Source organism: Temnothorax longispinosus, chromosome 4, assembly GCF_030848805.1.
Source record: "Temnothorax longispinosus isolate EJ_2023e chromosome 4, Tlon_JGU_v1, whole genome shotgun sequence".
Lineage (NCBI taxonomy): Eukaryota > Metazoa > Arthropoda > Insecta > Hymenoptera > Formicidae > Temnothorax > Temnothorax longispinosus.
In genome coordinates this window covers 19,529,307-19,549,640 of record NC_092361.1, presented here as the reverse complement: position 1 = coordinate 19,549,640, position 20,334 = coordinate 19,529,307, and the positions used below count along the sequence as shown (strand labels likewise).

General features: G+C 44.2%; 1 protein-coding gene across 6 annotated transcripts in view; it reads left to right on the top strand.

Moving 5' to 3' along the window:
- Cut (homeobox protein, cut) overlaps positions 1-20,334 on the top strand; it is a 136,557-nt gene that overhangs the window by 105,118 nt on the left and 11,105 nt on the right. For all 6 annotated transcript variants that reach the window (XM_071776914.1, XM_071776909.1, XM_071776913.1 and 3 more), the window contains exons 4-5: positions 11,697-12,015; positions 13,914-15,152. In XM_071776914.1, coding sequence (XP_071633015.1) covers positions 11,697-12,015; positions 13,914-15,152 — 1,558 coding nt within the window. The remainder of the gene's footprint in view (positions 1-11,696; positions 12,016-13,913; positions 15,153-20,334) is intronic.

Genomic DNA, 20,334 nt, shown 5'->3' with positions numbered 1-20,334 from the left:
TGAATTTCCACCAGGAGGAGGAATGGGTTGCAGAGAACTGCTGCCAGGCTGTGTCGGGGTGGTCTGCGCGTTGGTGTTTGTGTTGATGGAGGAACCGGCGCGAGACATGGAAGCACACATCAGAGTATTAACGAAATTTTAACCAATCAATGAGAAGTTCATTAGCCTGTGCCGTTCGCGTTGCACCCCTCCCCCTTTCCTCCACGACTCGAGAATGGCCTTCCATCTCCGGACTCGGTCGAAACCAACCTATCCGCAACAACACCCCCTCGCGTCTCTTCTCGGGGGCAGCCACAGTCTTGGGGGAGATCGCGCGTCAGTGATAAAATTCAACATTCGACGTGCGAGGTATCCCTTACAGCACCCACTGCCACCCTCCGCGGAGAAACTCGCTCTTTGCCTTTCCTCACCATCTCTATTGCCGTTTCATGCTCTTTCTGTTCGAACTGGATTAGTGTACGGAAACGTCTAATTGTAAACGCGAAAACATTAAGCGATCTCCCACAAAGATATATAATCCTAAAACGACTGATATAGCAATTTCCATTTTTATTAAACACATACGTTTTTATTTTATTCAGACATTTTGTTTAAATAATCGTATTAATATAATCAATTAAATAAAATCAAGAACAGAACTTCTTTCAGTTGAGAAACAGTGTTTATAAATTGAAAGAAATTTTTCATGTATGTACGGTATATACCAATGTTTTTGATCTAAATTGGGTAACGTGAGTAATGCGACATATCATTAACGATGCGCATGCAACCGTAACTTTAACACAGTATACAATTAGGTGCGTCCGATTTCTTAAAACAGATACATTAGTCAAAAGCAATAACCAACCGGGAAGGTTTCCGTGTCGGTAGGGTCGTCTCTCGCCCACGCATTTGTTGCAGTGTCATTTGTCTCCAATATCTCTCGGCGCCCCTGGGACAGCCGCGCCTTCGTACGAACCGCCACGGACAATGCATGGAATAAGCCACAATAATAAAAAGAGTCAGTGCGCGGTGTCGCGGTGTCGCGAAGGAAGGGTGATGCCGGCGGTAATAATATTGTCACGATGATTGATACCGGCCGGTCTAAAGTTTTGTCGATATCCCGACGTACGCGGCTATCTTGCGAGACGGCTTATTTAATGACCAGATCCATCCATCCGACAGTTGATCCTTAGACTTTATCGGATACAAAAATTGAAGTATAGAAAAATCGCTTGTAATAGAAAAATATTGAATATTTCGATGAGTGTGAGAAAATGAAATTCCTATAACGATTGATACGTAATAAGCATTTATCGACGATTGAAGTTCTTGTAACTACGTATTTGCATACGGCATTATGGATTGTCGCAAAATACAAATATGTCAACCGTATGATGAATTTTGAGCGATTCCTATTTCTGCGAACGCTTATAATAAACAGGAGGCGATAGTATTGACCATAATAATACGCGTCAGTGATCTAGAATTGTCCTCGGAGGATTTCGAGATCTTAAACTTTTTTTCTAAAACTTGATAGATTAGAGCAGCGAAAGCAAAATTATCGGATGATTATTAATACTATTAAATGATTAAACGATTTATATTGCGACGGTCTCTCGTATTTCATGACACCGCAGGCATCTCGTTCGAATCTGATTGACGATGTAGTCGTACGTCGTATGTCACCGGGATTCAAATGTCCAACCCCCGGAACGAACGTTAAAAACGCCTAGATGCCCGCGCAAGGATCGGTTCCCACGTACGCGATTTTTTCTTCCGCCGTCATTTGTCTCTAATATCTCCCGACGCCCCCGGGACAGCCGCGCCTCCGTGCGAGCCGCCGTAGACAATATATCGAATAAGCCACAATGACAAAAAGAGAGCCAGTACGCGGCGACCGACGCCGTGAAGGAAGGGTGGCGTGGCGGCGATTGTATTGGCCACGACGGTGGCGGTGTCGGCGGTGTTGCCGAGTGGAAAACGGCGGGGGCGGGGGTGTGCACAGTGGAAATGAGAAAGACGAAGAGGGTGGGCGACCGTGAGAGACGGTGGCGGAAAAGAGAGAGCGAAATACAGAAAGGAATGAGAGAGAGAGATAGAGAGAGAAAGCGCGTGAAAGAGAAGGCGAGAGACCACGTACGAAAGGATGGTATAGCGGCGAAGGAACGATAGGGCGCGGGGGAGGAGAGGGAGGAGGGGGAGGAAGGAACGATAGGCGGAAAGAGTGGTCGACCGCATAAGGGAGGAAGAGTTCGGAACGAGAGAGGAGAGACGCACCATATAAAACCGAGGCGCGCGGAGAAAAAGAGATTTGCATTGCCGGGCCTCGCGATGGGGTAAACTGGGGGCAGGGGAGAGATGGGACGGTTCTCGCAATATATCGGAGGAAGGGGATTTCTGTTGGAGAAGACCGAAGGGGTTGAGTAACGACACGTATCATACGTGGAACCATACACCGGCGGACACGTACGTTCGATATCGCGCGGTGTTTTTACGTCCAAGTTTCTCCCTTCGCTTCCACCAATTAGACCGCGCGAAGGAGCATCTTCCCCTCTGCCCATGCTAGCTGAGCACCTTCGAGCTGACGCGGCCGAATAAATCATTATTTCCAATTGCGATCTCGCGCTTGGTATATCGCGTGCAGATCCGTTCTCTAGCTATTAATCGCGTCGCTTTTCTTCATCCACGATATCGCAAATCCGCGCTAACAAACGGTGGTAATACAGTTTTATAAAATTTTCGTTCCAATCTAGATCGTCATACGTGAATTATAACCCGGCGTAACACGCGTGAAACACGCCGACGTTCCCATCGAGTCATGCCGCAAAATTGTCGAACGAATAATCGCGTCCCCGATCCCTATCTTTTCGCGAAACCGCCGCTGCGCGACGAACCTCGAGTCGCTTCTTCGATCGGAACGTGGGTTTCGGTATTTCCCGACAGTGCACCGCCTCGCTCCGGAATGGCGAAACTCACAACTTTCTCATTAGCCAGCGCGACAATGCAGTCAGGGTTAGAGACGTGTGTGCGCGCACCCAACACACACTCGCGCCCTCCAATATATGTCACTGCCGGATGGATAATAATGTGTGCTTCAGCCCGATCGGCAGTTGTTGCTCACCCTCCGCGACTCGACCTATCGTGCGTGGCATGTGGTGTTAAGCGCTCGTACCTTCGTATACACGTATACGCGTATGCAAACGCACACACGCGAGATCGCGCCCATCCACCTTCTCCCGCCGAGGAGGAAGAGCTACCGCATAAATGTCAGAGACCAGCGGCTGAGCATTTCCTATCGAGCATTTCTGTCAATAAGCGCTGCCGCGTACAATGACGGCGATTCGAAAGCTGCTGATTATGAAATAAATGCCCGACTCGCGACCCTCTCGCAACATTCGCGCGCGTTTATGATCTCTCTGTCTTTCCCGGGAGGGAAATGATTGTTTGCAACCTGCGAGCTTCCTCCGTTCGCGCCTAGACGCCGAGTAAGCCGGCGACGTTGACACGTTCGATACCCGTCGATAGACCGCAGTGATTTCAGACGGAATACGTCAGCCATACAGAAGTTTTCATTTAACTTTACACTTAATATGATATCGTTGGAATAATACTTGTTAAAAAAAAAGTTGGTTTTGTTAAAAAATTGAACCATATTTCTGAATCACGATTCTATTATTTTTTCATAATTTTTTTATAAAAATATTATTTGTGATACTATACTTTTCTTATAAAATTGTAAGTACTTTGGAAAAGTGGTTTACGCAAATAATTGCATGCCCATTTCTTGGAATCTCGAATCGTTTCTTTCGGCGAGTAAACGAGCAAGCAGAGAAGGGTGCGATTATTGCAAATTTTACTGGACATTGATACGAATACGCTCGGACGTCTTCCTCTTCAGTGCCCCTCTTCTTGCCATCCGTAGCCCGGCAATCCGTGCTCGTTTCTCTCGTTTCAATATTTCTCTCCGGCGAATGCCCCGACTAATATATGGCTTCTGTCGAGCCACCGCGAGTCGAGTGTGGGTGGGCGTACGTATTCATAAACGCGTAGTCCTCGTAATGCAAATCAGAGAAAGAGTCGGGGAGAGAAAGAGGAATAGGGCAAAGGAGAGATGAGAAGGGAGAGGAGTACAAGGGAAAAGGAAAGAGAGAGAGAGAGAGAGAGAGAGAGAGAGAGAGAGAGAGAGAGAGAGAGAAATGACGAACGCGGTTAATATTAATTCTTCGTGGCCGCTGTCCGGTCGATTGCGGATCGTAGCAGCGCAGGTGCCGAAGATGGCTAAATCCTTTGTAAACATCGAGAAATTATTAGGTCAGCTGTGGAAATAATTTATGCCCGTAACGATTTAAACGTTCTGCTCGCCGCGCGAGAACATGCGAGCGTGCTAGATCTATATATTTAATTTTCATTAGTCTTTTATGCTACACTGGCATATATTACGGTATATTAATGAATATCGATACTTTCGATAAGTGAAAATGACATGATTTATTTTATTAATTTTTATTCGCTTCAACGAACATTTATACACGATTAGTGGAGCTTTACAAATAATGAATGGTAATAATTTTCAATATCTTTTCAATAGTATTGGATATAAACGCGAAACGGGCTTTGTGCATCACCGATCCTCGGTAGAAGTCTCGATTATTGTAGTCGGATAAAAAAAAAGAAAAAAAAGTTTGGTGCAGCCGCGCTTTAAGCAAGACTGTTTACATACATTTCTAATAATGCAAGTTTTTAAAACAATACTGTAGCTCAGGGGTGACTATACCAAGCGCGAGATGTCGTTCCATTATAAAGGCAATATCGCATGGTCGAGTCTCTACCTGGTATTACTAGCTTTCATAATCTGATGTATATTACGCATAACCGCGTGTATCAGGGGTACGAGAGTGAGAGACGAGGGAAGGTGTGGGAGTGGTGAGGGTGGCAACCAGGAGGATCGCGTACTACCGTATGTATAGGACCGGTTTCGGCAAAGAGTGCCCTCGCCGGTGCTCGCTCGTAATAAGCATAAATCCTCGGAGGCTTATCTAGCGGCGCCCAGAAGAACGCTAAAATAAAATATCATACATTTTGCCTTCTACCCTTCGTACCGAGGTACGTTACGACCGGCGACACCCCTCTTATCCGCCTCCCTTTGCTACCCCAGCAGTCGCTTTCTCATCCCTCTGCAACTCTCCACGTCGCCGTGCATAGCTTCTGTAAGGTAAACATTGCCCTCGGCTGCATAGCGGACAAGCTACTTCGAGAAATCTTGATTCTCGCGGGTGATTTCAAGAGTTATTGTTGCCCCAATTTACGAGTAATTGCGCGCTTAAAAATTCGCGCTTAAAAAAACTTTCAAACTATATCTACTGCTTAAAGACTGCTACGAGAGACCGCTAAAAATTTAATAAATATTATTTTTATTACTTAATCGTTTGCTATACTTTTTTCAATTTGAGATGAAAGCTCAAGACAGTATTAGATATTTTAACATTTTCCTATTCGATATTTCACTTAGCGTTCTTATTAAGATGTCTTCGTGCGAATAATGACGAATCGCAGTTGATCACATCTCGCTACTTTTTTCCACCTACGGCAAAAAATTCAGACACGTCGCGATAGGGATGGCGAGCGCTCTTTCTGTCGGATTTTTGCGAGGGTTTGCGCGTCGATGCAACGCGAGATGTTGGCCAAAGGCACGTAGTCAGTGTAATGAGGCGAGATACATTCGGCCTCAACTCTCTCTCCCGCGCCCTCTTCCTTCTGCCGCTGCTGCCTTTCTCTTTCTCTCTCTCCTTCCCCTTTCTCATTCTCCAGTTCCCGTGAGGTAGTATCGTACCAACGGAGGATGGCTGGCGGAGAAGCTCGGTCAGAAACGCGAAGGGGTTCGAGGGAGGACGCTCGAGAGAGGGAAAGGGTTGAGCTCGAAGCCCGATCAGTCATTAGACAAGTGGGTATTCACATATATCGAGTTGTAAAATCGATAGGGGTGTCCGTTAGCCGTGTATCCTGTAAGGAGGATGTGGTGGGGATGAGATGCGAGCTGATAGAATGAGAGAGACGTGGGCGAAGACGGAGAGAGAACGAATGACCGACCCAGCTATCTCGACGTCGGCCTGACGGAGACAGAAAACGGAAAGCCCCTTTCTCTCCATCTATACTTCCCCTTCGACCCCTTTTGTTGCTTCGCCACCCTCCTGCAGCCCCTAGCCGCCCATCCTCCTTCTACTCCGTCTCCTCCACCTCCTGCCACCGCACGTATCCAGTCCTTGCATATTAATCCTGCCCATAATTCCCACTTCCCAGTTTGGGCAACCCTTCGCTTCGGTTGCTTCAGCTACCCACGTCGGCAGAGTGAAAGGGAAGGAGAATAAGCAGGAGAATGAAAATCGGCGAGATAGAGCGAGAAAGAGGAAGGCAAGCCGCCTCCTATCGATTGGGCTTTCTTTCCGACCTCGGCTTTTAATTGGCATTCTCCTGTGGCGAGAAGAGGAGCGAACCTCCATGGGAGAAAGCTCCACGGCCCAAAGGGGTGCTTTGCCACTAAAGGGGTTGATACCGGCGATCTTTCCTCCCGAGATGCAAAAATGGAATCTTCCTATCGTGACGCGCTGATATCGATCCCCAGGATACGAGATTTTACAAAAGCATGATCTACCGAGATTCAAATTCTTGCGATGGATCGAGCGATATAACAAAGCGCTCGTTCGCACGCATGAAAGATTCATCGAATTTTATGAATCGTTGCTTCTTAGTAAGATGTGCTAACCAGAACTTCTCTCTGCAAATGTGTATAGATTTAACTTTTTTACTTTATTGTTGTCGTCCTGAAATATAAAACGTTGAGTATATTTGTCTTTCATAGTACAAAAAAAATTGCGATTGTATTGAACTCAATTAATCGCCATAAGAAAAGAAAAAAGAATTTACACGTGTAAGAATCTCGATTTTCAGTCACCAAATTAGATGTGGCCATATTATTTTCTATTTGTTTACTAAGGTATTTTTAGATCAAATTATATAATCTTCTGTCTAATCTTAGAAGTAATTTCTGACGAATTCGCCCTAACTAGCAAAAAATCGACCACAAATCAAGAACAAGTTGAATAAACAAATGAGTTGTTAAAGTCTAATTTTTACGACGATTAACCCAATCAGAGATACATCAAGGTAATGGGTATAGATCAAAGGGATATCAAAGTATCCGAACGTAAACGACAATTTATATTTGCGTTCCCGTCGTCCACGTGGAAACGATAATGCGACGACGTGGTCGTCGGGAAAGGGGAACCGTGAAACCACTGAAAGCGAGAACGTGAGTTTCGACGGCCATGACGATCTCGTACCGACGCATCATTGGCGGACAGACTACGAAATTAATACGAAGCAAACGGCCATCTTGTCCCTGTACCGAATTTACGTACGTATACGAAAAGGGGTTCTAATGTGCCGCGGCGTGTGGATATCGGAGAGCCGCGTTACTCGAGTCACCGCGTCCGTGCATACATTCGCGTACGTGTACGTTACGCGCCCACATACACATGTGCGTGTACACATGTAAGGATGAGAAAGGCCGTGGACGTATGCGTGAAGATTGATTATACCGCAGGAGAAAATGTGATCAATAGCTCAACAAACAAAGGCCTCCGACGCCTATATAATGCAAATAGCAAAAATCGCGTAGGATTAAGGGAGTTGCGAAGGGAAGAGGACGTGTGGGATCGCGGAAAGGGGAGTGAGAGACGATAGGGTGGCGCGACGGTCAAGAAACAATACGGACGCGTGCGGCTACTTCAAGTTTGCTTGACACCACCGCGTACAGGCAGCCCTTGCGCTGTGCGCATACCCTCCGCGTACCCTTCGACTTCGCACCCTTCGGGTTCTTCCCTACGAGCCAGCTCGGAGCCCACCGTCCTCGCTTTAATTTGCATACGACCGATCATGTCTTCCGACTCGCCTTCACATCCTCGTCGCCATACCTCACGACCATCGATCAAGCCCCGATTGTTTTTGCTTCAACTCACCCCCACTTCGCCACCCAGATTGGACGCCTTCGTGCTGGGGGCTGCTCGTTGGTCACTACCCCCTACACGTACGTCTCTTATGCGCGCACACTGACTTTGTGTGGCTCTGCAGCAGTCGAGAATCTCGCTAACGAGCGGTTCTCCTTCTACCGATGACATTGTTCCAACGTAGAAAACCTGCCAACATCCGCTACCCTCTACTGCCGTCCCTAGCGATAATTCTTCACTCTTACTTTTCTTTCATGATCTCTACCCTTCTTCACATTTTTTCCGCAAAATAAACTAATGATTGTTAAATTACTTTTTTTAAAACATTTTTATTTTTAAAACGTGCTACATGCAATTAATTTTTTTAATTTTTTATCCATAGAGTATTGTTTTTAATAATGTGCAACATTAATGTTATTATTTTTATAATTCAAGTTAATTGTTCAATTAATTTGTTATACATATAAAAGATGTAATGATAATACTAATTTATGTAATAATAAAACTAATTTTAATCAAATTTAGTAACAAGATGCAGAATTTCTTTCTCTTTCCCTCTTGATAGAAATAAATTATTTGCGAGATAGATTGGAAGTGAAATTCAGTACAAGGTTGAAATTCAATATAACGAACGATATGTAACTGCAACAATCGAGAATCGACGGTTTTTGTGAACTTCCCGGAAACGTTAAATTTAACCGAAACCCATTGATCCATCGCGCGGTCATCTCTAAATAGTACGATTATTAATACTATTGATATTCGAGCGAATGAATTAAAGAGACAGTGATCTTTCTTATCGTTACTATCATATACATGTCAGATTGCATTTCAGCTTATGAAAAGTCGATATGTGATATTACGAAAAAAAAAAATAATCCAGTAATAAATTTTACTTGCAAAGACATCATAAAATTAATATATATGTGTATCTATTGTCGAGTCTATTGTACATTCCAACTAAATTAAGATTTATTAAATAATCTTTGTTTTGTCTAAGATTTATATAAAACTAGATTAATATCGTTTATATAAATAAAATCAACTGTTATATATGTTAATGTATTAGGAATATTATGGAAATATATTATGATTTATGTATATTGTTGCAATGCATAAAATGCTTTGAACATCGCGACTGGACACTTTAAAATTTAAATTAAAAATTTCACACTGTGTTCAATAATATGGATAGCATTATGTCATAATCATTTCTCTTTCGTATAACATGTGTCAGAAGAAAGTTTAAAGTAGGTTCTGCATTCCGTTGGTTCTGCTTTACTCGCTCTATAGTTCGCTAATTGAAGAAACATATGGTCACATTTTGCACTGTGTACGTTGATTTCATCGTTTTATTCGCATCGTTAAACAGTAGTCACGAAAGAGACGGAGAGCAGAGTCGATAGACCGCTCTCCCACAACGCCAAACGCAAAGGGTGAGTGTCCGTCACGTGAAAAAAAAAATACACGCATCGCCGCGCCGGGTCGCCGCCGTATTTATCGTAAGTTCGTCGATCGACGTGGTGTTAATTCCACCTGTCCTTCGTTTCAGGTTTCCCTCATGGCGATAACCTACCTCATCGCCACTAATGGCGGACATTATTGCGAGCGATCGCGGCAACTTCGGAAACTTATCCCTACATAAGCCACCTCCGCCAGCAGCAACCACCCCTTTCTACCTGATGGTATATCGAACGTCAATGCGTACTTATCTACACCCGCGTCGGTTCTTACCTGTGTACCGCTATGTGTGTGTATATGTGTATGTGTTCGTGTGTATGAGTGCGTGTGTGTGTATGACATCGCCACAATACGCACTCATATTTGTTCGCTACATACATATACACACATACATATTTATACAAGTATAGAAACGAAGCTTCTGGACGTAAGCGCGTATCGATTATGGGTGAAACGGAGGACAATCGACAGGTAGCCGCCCCCGATAAATAAACTAACGAGTAAAAACGTGCAAGTTTACCGCGTGCGTCAAGGCTGTTCGATTTTACGCTACCGCGATGAGTCATGGCGTTACAAGGCGCCAGAGGAATGTGGTTAATTTCATTAAATTATAAAGACTCAATCGATACGTACCGGTTATATCCATTATTATCAGTGAATACACCGCGTGACAAATCGAGAAAGGAATTCTCGCGTTTGTAGATTTTAAATAAATTGAACTAGGGGAACGGTCAAAGCCCGCGCAAGATGCAAAACACGCGTATCCAACATCTGTGGTGTAGAGGTGCGAGTTTTGCAAAATTGAACTCGTTGCTTCTCGATTAACCCGCGGAGCACGGAAAGAGAGACGATGCCTCGGTGAGAAAAAACAATTGATACGATCTCATTCACGTAGCTCGTTGCATCGCGAACGCGCCAACGTACTCGGCTTTAAAATCGTCCCGTCCTACCCCTCTTTGATCGGTTTTCTCTCTTCCTCTTCCTACGCCTGCAGCCTGCCCTTCCCACCATTCCGTATCCTCGCGCACACGCATTCATGTGAACCCTCGCGGAACACGTGGATAGGTTTCGAGTGCTCGCAATTCATCGCGATTGATTGCGGCACAGTGGCAACACAACGATTGCCGTACGCTCTATTCGTCGCAATAATTTTTTGCCGGCGTTGCTGCCACTCGATTCTTTCAACATCCCGGATTCGTCCTCGTTATAGAAATGGAAAAACAAGACGGCGCGGTCGCACTGTAATTATTATGTGCGGATCGATGACGCATTAATGAGGGACGGATGTACTTCGTATACGTCGCTACGGGCGACACCATGAGTATAAATGTCATTGATTCTTTTATCCTCTAGGTTATACTTAATTCTTTACGCTAATTAGTATTTTTTAGCATTTTTAATTCTTACGCGAATTATCTTTGAGAGAATCGTTTATTAAATATTTTCTTCAAAACTATCACGCACTAATTTTATTAATTTTAAGTTATAGGAAATTAAATAAAAACATAGAATCGCTAAGTAAAACAACTTTTTGCAAAATCATATAGCTTTTGCTAACAACAAGATAGCTGCGAAATCATATTTATTATCATATCCAATTGAACTTCAAGAACTTCAAGTGTCGAAGCGACGAGATAGTCGGTGACATATGTCATAAATTATTACCGATACGATAATAGGACAATTCAACGATTCGATCGATTCGATTGAAACTTTATACGTAATTTAATCCACGGTAATTACATTCAGACTCGCCAAGATTTAAAGTTATCCTCGCTTAAGCGTTCGCTATTGATTTCCGTATATATTCCCGATAAAATTAATAAAGAGCTTCTGGTAAGCTCCTTACTAGGTTCGGTCCCAGATAAACGATGCTCGAGGCGAATCGCGAAGGAGGGAGAGGAACTCGTAAATGTGATTCTATATTTGCGTCGATGATAATGTAGTTACGTTCCATCTTCATTTAATCGCTTCGAGTCGATTTCCTGATGAGCGATGCGAAAGTACTCGGCGTTATTTCCGGAAGTAGCAATTTCTGTGATTTATAGCGTGCGATGTCTTCCTTAATGCGGGGAATTTTATCGTCGGTATCGTTCAATAAATATTACGAGCGCAAGACACTGCACGCGTTGGGGGATATTAACATTTAAGATTTTCCAATTGATTTATATGCGTTACTTTATCGATCTGCAATTTACACGAATATGATTTTTATCAGACATTTAATGAGGTCGATGTTGCTATTTCTAGATCAACCAGTTGGTTGAGGAGGTGTCCAGGCTACAGCAGAGCCTGCAACGCCTTCAGGAGACAAGTGCGCAAGCAACGGCGCGGCTCGAAGAGGAACTTGAAGTGCGCAGGCAGCACATTAACAGACTGGAGAGCAAATTGGAACGGCAGAGGGACTATGATGACCTGAAGCGCGAAATCAGTGTATTGAGATCAGTCGACCTCTCGCAAATACCAACTGGCGAGCCTGGAAAAAGCTTGGAACATCTTCTTATGGAGCGCTTCAAGGCGCTCCAACAAGCTGAGAACCTGAAACCCTCCAATACACCCGACGCACTCGGTAAGTGGATTAGCGATATATTTCTTTTAAAATCGTTACATATGAAAAATACTTAATTTTAATTGTAAAATATTGAAGTAACTCGAAGAAGAATAAAACGCGAAATTGCAGGTCGGGTTAGCTGATTTCCAGCATTGTAATATAATTTGTATGAAACTTAATTGTTTTGAAAAAAATGGAACATTCAAAAATATTGTCTCTAAATATGGATCATAGCGTTAATTAATCGGAAGCATACATGTAATAAATAAATAAATAAATCATGTAATATTTAAATAGAGAAATATATGATCGTGTAGGGATCTCTATTTTAAAATTAAAAGAAGTAATAGTTAGATAAGATAAAAAAGTAACGAGGTGTCGGTAGGTCGGTCACACCTCGGCCATCTCGCTACTAATTCTTGCGCTACCGCTCTGATCTTCGGTCCCCGACTCTCTCTCTTCGAGGCTCCGTCGACGGGCTTTATCATCGAGTAACAATGAAAAGGACACGAGTCACGCAACGCGGACGCAAGAACGCTTCCATAGAATAAACGAGGGATGACTGAAGGAGCTTATCGGAAAAGAGAACAACAAAAATAACCCTGCTTGCCATTGTGTTCGCACTTTTCTCTGACTCTCTCTCTCTTTCTCTATCTCTCTATCTCTCTCTGTCTATCTCTACCTTTCATACTGTCTTCCCTTTTACTTCTCTTTGTCTCTTTCTCTTCTCCTCTGTCCAGTCTATCTCTGTTTTATCATTCCTATCGTCTCTACTTCTCTCTCATATACATATTTCATTTCTCCAGACTTGGCTGCTTAGGCTGCACTTTTTCGAGCCATTCTCTCGCTAATAATAACGTACATTCGTGGAAGGTACTAACGCAACCGAACACACATTAGCCCTTTATCTTTCTCTCTTATAGGCCTACCTTGTCTTTTACCGAATGTTCCAAATGTTCCTCTCTTGCCCGCGTAAAGGGTCCTCTAAACCGCTCTTCCCTCCTATTTCCATCCGTACACTGGGAAACGCAAACTTCGTGCACGCAAATTTGTGGACGATATTCGCAATATTTGCCCGGGCCGAGCCATTGTTTCGGGGACAGAGTTTATTATGAATCGATCCAAGCTGACAGAGAGAGCGCGCGATGAGAAGGAACGAGAAAGAGACACTCTGTACATGCAGAGAGCCAGAGGGATACTGCAACGTGTCGCCCCTTCTAAATCAAACCGACCGAATCCATCCTTCTACGTCGTCGTCGCTCGTGTTCCTATCTTTCCGATCCCGCTATTACTTCCTTCAACCGTAACGGAGTAAGAGCACCGTCTTTACGTAAAGATTTCAAACATCTCGTACGCCGAGATCACGTGGTAACATAAAATCTTTTTCGAGGCCGGTCTTGATGATACTTTAAAAGACCAAATAATACTTTCTAGGCAGCCACGTAGAAAGTTTTTGTTCCCAACCCTGCGATATTCCGCACTCTGACATTTGCGACAAACACGTCATAGGACAAAGAACTGCATCTTATTTGACGTGATTTCTCGAATCCGCGCGCGTCATCGCGATCAACGTTCAACGCGAGATGGACGGTATCCTTACGGCCATAATTTCTTTCCGGGCGATCGGCAACGTCTCCACAGTCTTCCTCTCGTTGGCGTCCACGTCGTTCCTCGTTTGTACACTCAAGCGTGGATTATAATTCGACGAAGCGTCGAAAAAGAGAGTCTCGGTCATCCGTCGTCCCGGAAGATGATCAACAGAGCCGAAGTCACCGGTCGATTTCGTACTTCGAAAGAGACAGCGCGGACGGACTGGCGATCAGAACGGGAACAACATCGCGAGCCGAAGTTAGGTTGAGTGTCATGTACGCGTGAGATCGTGCTGACGGGCTCCCTTGTGTTTTTGGTGGTTGCAGGTGGATTATCGTCACCCCTGCAGCGCGCCTCGACCGCCTCGCCCCACGGGGTCGGAGGTGTGCCACCTACGTCCCATGTGTCCTCCCAGCAACCACCGCCACCGCCTCCGACAGCAGCCTCCCTCCCTCCACGTTCCACCCCGACGCCTTCTTCGGCCACTTCGACGACTTCGAGCCTCCTCTTTCCGCCACCCCTCCAGAACGTCGAGACCTTCGGCTCGTTTCTCGGTGAAGAGATCGTCGCCAATTGGAGGCGGACATTGGAAAGGTCTATCATGAGCCAACAGCAGCAACAGCAGCAGCAACAGCAGCAGCAGCAGCCACCGCCACAGCAGCAATCACAGCCATCTCAATTAAGCCAGTTAACTCAACAGCAACAACAATTGCAACAAGCCCAACCGCACATGGGTTTACACCCGCCAACAACGCCAAGTAGTTTAAATCATCTTCCATCACCGGGCACGGATCCATCGTCCACCTCGAATACTCCGGTGAAATCGAATACACCGATCGGTACAACACCCCTGGGCAGTCTAGATGTCACTGAGAAAGCACCAACGCCGGTATCGGGACACGAGACGCCGGCACCTCCGACACCATCCTCCACAACCGCCTTGACATCGCCGCCGAGCTTCCAGCCACCGACGTCGATGGTGGAAACTAATACTCCTTCGGCTTCCATCAATGGCAGCGGTCTCACGCCCGGCGTACCGAGCGCACCACCCCCGAAGAGTCCGCCCGATCAAGAATCATGTCACAATAATAACAATAGCCATCATCTGGCGAATAACAATATCGGCGGGCTGAGCGTCCTCGATACCCTGAAGAGTCCGTTTCGGTTTGACGATCGAACGTATCCCTTCCGATTCGGCGACGAGTTCGGTGCCGCCGGTATGGCCGGTCGGCTGGGCGAGTCCCTCATTCCAAAGGGCGATCCCATGGAGGCGAGACTGCAGGAGATGTTGCGTCATAATATGGACAAGTACGCCTCGCAGAATCTTGACACTCTTCACATAGCCAGGCGGGTGCGCGAACTGTTGTCGATACACAATATCGGTCAGAGACTATTCGCCAAATACGTTCTTGGGCTAAGTCAAGGCACGGTCAGCGAGTTGCTTAGCAAGCCCAAACCTTGGGACAAGTTAACTGAAAAGGGCCGCGACAGTTATCGGAAGATGCACGGTTGGGCTTGCGACGAGAACGCCGTGCTGCTGCTCAAGTCCCTGATCCCCAAGAAAGGTGAGTACCGATCATCAGTTCCAGCTCTCTCTCTTTCTCTCTCCGTTTCTCACTAATGGTTTTTTTTTTATTTCGTTTCGTACAATTTCTCGACGCGTAACGTTTGACACGACGAAGGCTGAAGCGTCTGACGTTTCGATGTCCATAAAGACGGACGAGACATCGTAATTACACATGCCGCTACATTGTAGCGGATACCTGTGGCAATCATGATTAATTTCACTTCCTTCCACGCCCCATAAGCGTGATAAATCGCGCGTTTACGGTAAAGTTCAGCGTGACCATTCGAAGATGCGCAATCGAATGGTTCGCTATCTTAAGTGTGTAATTACGTTGAATCACATTCCGTCTTCGATCCTTAAGACTTAAACGAGTTGTTCGTCACAATGCACTTCTGCCTTCGTCGTCGACGATGGACTTGTCGATTGACTTGACTCTTGAAAATCTTCCGCCTCGCACTGCCAATAATCCATCTCGCCGAATCACTAACCACGAGCTGTCAGCTAACCTTTCGGCTGCCTAACGCGGGGCCCGATGGTACTTCCGTTCCCTCTAACTGCACCGCGGGAAAGGAACGTTCAAGAGATCGCATCCCTCTTCGTGCACACGCGAAGTATCATTAGGGAGTTAAGTATGCGTTGGTGACATCGTGAGCTTTTACTATGGTTAGAAGAATGAGACCGATAAATTCTGCAAGTCATCGATAAAAGTCGATTGTAGCAAATATTCTATGATTTTGCAGAAAGCTGTAATAATTATAAAATATTATACACGAATAGAATTAGCTAGCTGTAATAGGTTTATTTATGTGTAATTGTAAGATAAAAAGTACTTGGTTACATCGCCATATCGTGTTGTTATTGAAGTCACATTGTACTCAATATCTGATGCAAAAAACGCCGTATCTAGACTTGAACAACTATAGTCTTAATTAAATTACGCAACTCGTTGGCATACCTTGCCCGCTATCGATTGTATGCTGCGTTTGGCAGCCATATTGTTTAGACTAATAGCTCCTGGGAATAGGAAGTCCCGGATGAGCACTGGGTAGGAGTGAGATGTATAAAGGGTGTGTAGAAAGGGAAGAGACGGGAGAAGAAAGGAAGATCCAGTGGAGAACATAGAAATCCTAAACGCGTCAGTCTATACTTATCGCGGAGGGCAATTTACACTTTTCGGTTTGCTGCAGACTTGCTAGATTATTGCGAATAAATGATATTTTATCTTAGCGTCGCTATGAACATTCTCCGATATATTCATATAGCAATTAGAAAAATACATTCTATCCTGGGTGATAATAGAGTTATGTTTGGCAAGTATATAAGAGTGTAATATCGTAATAAATTTTTTCTTTACGCACTTTATTCACAATATTCTCCTCTCGCGATAGCGACGTGCGTTACAAACTCGCGATACGCGACCGTGCGGTCCCTTCCGCTTTTTTGTAAATATTAATATCAATCGCGCAGGATGTTGACTCAATGCCATCATTTTCCCTTCACGTCCGGTGACGAAATAAAACGTGTATAAAATTCAGCCGGAGCACGACATGCGTCCCGCATCAATGGATTGTCGGTTTCCGTCGGATCTCTGGTAACAACAATCACGGGACATTACAGCGGATAGGACGGAGTGCACGCGAGAGAAGGAGGGACGGAACGGCAACTGGAATGAAGGGTTAGGGCGGCGGTAGGGTGGCGGGAGGAAAACCCGTGACAAAAACTTAGGGGATCGTAACATTTCTCGATGCGTCAGCCGTAAAATTACAGGGACGTGTGCGTGTATTATCCCGTGGCGTGAGCACGGCAGTAAATCAGAATTGCAAGAACCACCGCTAATACGATCGTCGAAATTGGTCAAGTAAGCCGTCGAAGGGAAGAGATCGTAACAAGAAACGTCGGTGATAATTGTTAATCGTATTTTAAATGCAATTTCTTTTTCACATCGTATCACTTCAGGATTTTATTTCAGTTCTAAATTAAGCCGCATTTATATATAGCCCGTTAGTGTATTAAACAACTAAGGCATATCATGTTACTGCAATGTATAAAATAATTTATAGATGCTATATGAATCAAGTTCCTTTAGATTTAAAAATAGTTATGGTCAGTTGAATATTTAAAATCTGTATTAAAAATGTAGCACACCATCAGCAATACGTTTCTTTAGTCGTCAAATTAATCATTTACCGCGGTCGTTTGTTCGTATGAATCATGGTCATAAGCTCTTTGTGATCGTAACGAGAATCCGCCGCGGTTCAATAGCATAAATATACTTGGAGTAATATCCGAAACTTCTATAATCAGGCGTGATTTATGGGCAAAAATCAGTGGCTTTATAAAGCCTGAAAGGCGCCGCCTAGCTTTGGTGGAGGTGTCGGTTAAGATAAGTTTACGTCGGGCTAAATACCTGATCTAACGACTCATCACGGGCTACATAGACAAGCACAGGCGGCGGAACACCAACCTGTCGCTGAAAGCTTTATTGTGATTTGTGAATCGACTTTGCGGTCACCTTATTTATCATTCGCACGTTTGAAAACCATTACCATTATATGTATAATGTGCTATTGATTTCGAGTCGAAAATTTTGTATTAGTTCACGATTTTCGTTGGAAACATCACACACACACACACACACACACATTCACACACGCAAAGTCTATCCTTCGATATCACGTAAATCGTGCACATATCGCGTATCAAATAAAAAGCTCTATAGTCTCTATAGTCTGCTTCACGCGATATTCGTTAATCTTTACCCTCATACTTATTTATGAATGCTGCAATTTTAACGAAAATTTACTCGCATCGAGGCTACTATAGCGCTGACAATGAATTTATTCGCGTGTAGTTCAGGGTGAGATGATTTAATCTAGTTAATGTTGCCTCGAGTCCTCGGGATTTCGATGGCCTAAATCACGACTAACATAAACACAGATATCTTTTAGTCAGTTGCTTAAGGTAAGCCACAAAAATCGCGCGTTCGTGGAAACTACTAATCCCACGACAAACGTATCTGGATCTTGGCCCACTATTCAGCACGGCACGTCTGAGCAATATATTATTGCTCGCGCGGAGCGCTACAACACAATTGATCTAAACGCGCAACCAAGAACAACGCATAGCGAGATTACCGTAATAAACATAGTTGGTCTAGCTCCAAGTCAGTTTATTGCAAGATTTTGTTTCCTGCAGTGGTGTGTGCGCACGTTGCGCACGCGCGATCTCACCGGAGACTTTTCGCGGCGTGACGACTGTTATAGGCGAAAATCATGGTTGCGATGATTTGTAATCGCAGTAAAAAACGTTATGAGCCATCTTCACAGTCGTATAACTATGATTTCCATGAGCGACAAGATGTCCGTGCTTTTATAACTGATGTAATTATCGTACTTTATGGAGAAGCAGATTTTTCGTTGTTTCCATTTTATAATTAGCGATGTTTAAAAAGAAGCTCGACTAACTTAAAATATACATAGAGAATAATACCGAACCCAGAAAAGCGTTCACCCAACGATCGCGATTATAAAAGTATTTCATCTACGTACGTTGACCCGATCCAAAAGAGAGATAACATTATCGAAGTGCGACAGCGATTTCAAAACTCATGTAATATTTACGCGTGGCAATATCAGAACTACATATATACTCACATACACACTGAATAAAAATTACGCGACTCACAGAGGTCATCTGACTCTCTGCTGTTCGTTAGATCTTTATATTATAATCTTTATAGGAAAATTACTTATATTATTTACGAAGATACATGAAGCTTTTTTTAATCATATAATTATAAATTATATTTTTATATGTATTTAAACATGTACATACAGACTGAATTAGTCGAATTGATACTTACTAGTGAAAAAGTCGTTATTCATGATCATAAGTCTGTGTATTATATATGAATTACATACGTACTTGAAATTATAGTATCGCAGGATTTTCTTTTATGATTTTTCTTATTATTTTTTATAAGTCAGGTACCAGAGACATTCGAGTGTTTATACTAAATAAAAATAAATATAAAAATTAATTTGTTTTGAATCACTGGCGATCTCCAAGTTCGGAACTGATACGAATTAAAGTCGGAACGGTTCTTTGGCCACAAACGCGCCGCGCCCGATTATTCTTTAACTGTTCGGAGAAGGAACCGACGTGATGATGTCTCGCGGACATCGTATATCTCACCGTCAGTTAAACAAACTGTTGTACGCAACAGCATGCTTCCACCTACAAAAGTAACGAGGAAAATACTTCTTGTATACAGGTGCGCGCACAGGTGCACACGGAACGGCTGCAGAACGCAACGCTTCCAACTGTATCCCGCGCGAACAAGTTTCGTTCATTAGCTCCACCTTGCGCGCCGATTTTATCGGATCTTATGCACCGCTCGTATCCTTCCACATCTTGACGCCTCGCCGCGGCAAGATACGTTATGCGCACACGATCCCCCATCAGGATTTTCGGATGCAAACGCGCCTTCGTTCTTAACGATGATGCAAACGAGGATTCCGTGTGAATGTGATCGTAAGTTCGCCGATAGTATCTAGATTCCCCTCGGGATAGATTCTTTGAACTTGGTACTTGAAGGGGCTGCCTACGCAGCATCGCATTTCGTTACTTATTTTATGTCTTAAGAATTTCGCCGTGTCGCTAGTTAAATTACTCAATAGTTGCTCAATCGACATTCTGCCAGGTATTTAAGAACATTTAGATGCAGTGCACAAGATGATTGGGACGCGCACGGGAAGATGCGAACGAATATATGTATATATAATACTTGTCCTGCGTTTATCTCTGAAATGATATCACGGTGAACACGTTCATTGTGAAGTACTGACCGCTCGGCAAATTAACATATCGCGGACGACTCACGAAATATTCATTCCTTTTTAATGAGCATCGAGCTAATTGAATTTATTGAAATTATTGAATGTATTTACCTCGACGATGTTACTTAAATATCATATAACAGTATATATATGCAACGTTCTCAATTTCCACCGTGTAAACGTGCCAATTTTACGAAGAAGTCTAGCTGACGCGAGGATCGTCGTGTGTCTCGATTTCCATACGCGGCGCATGCACGCGCGTTCTCCACAAATCCCCGCGTGCGATCGCGAATCGCGACGCGTAGCGTTCGGAAGCATCGTAACCCGTAACTCGCATTCGCT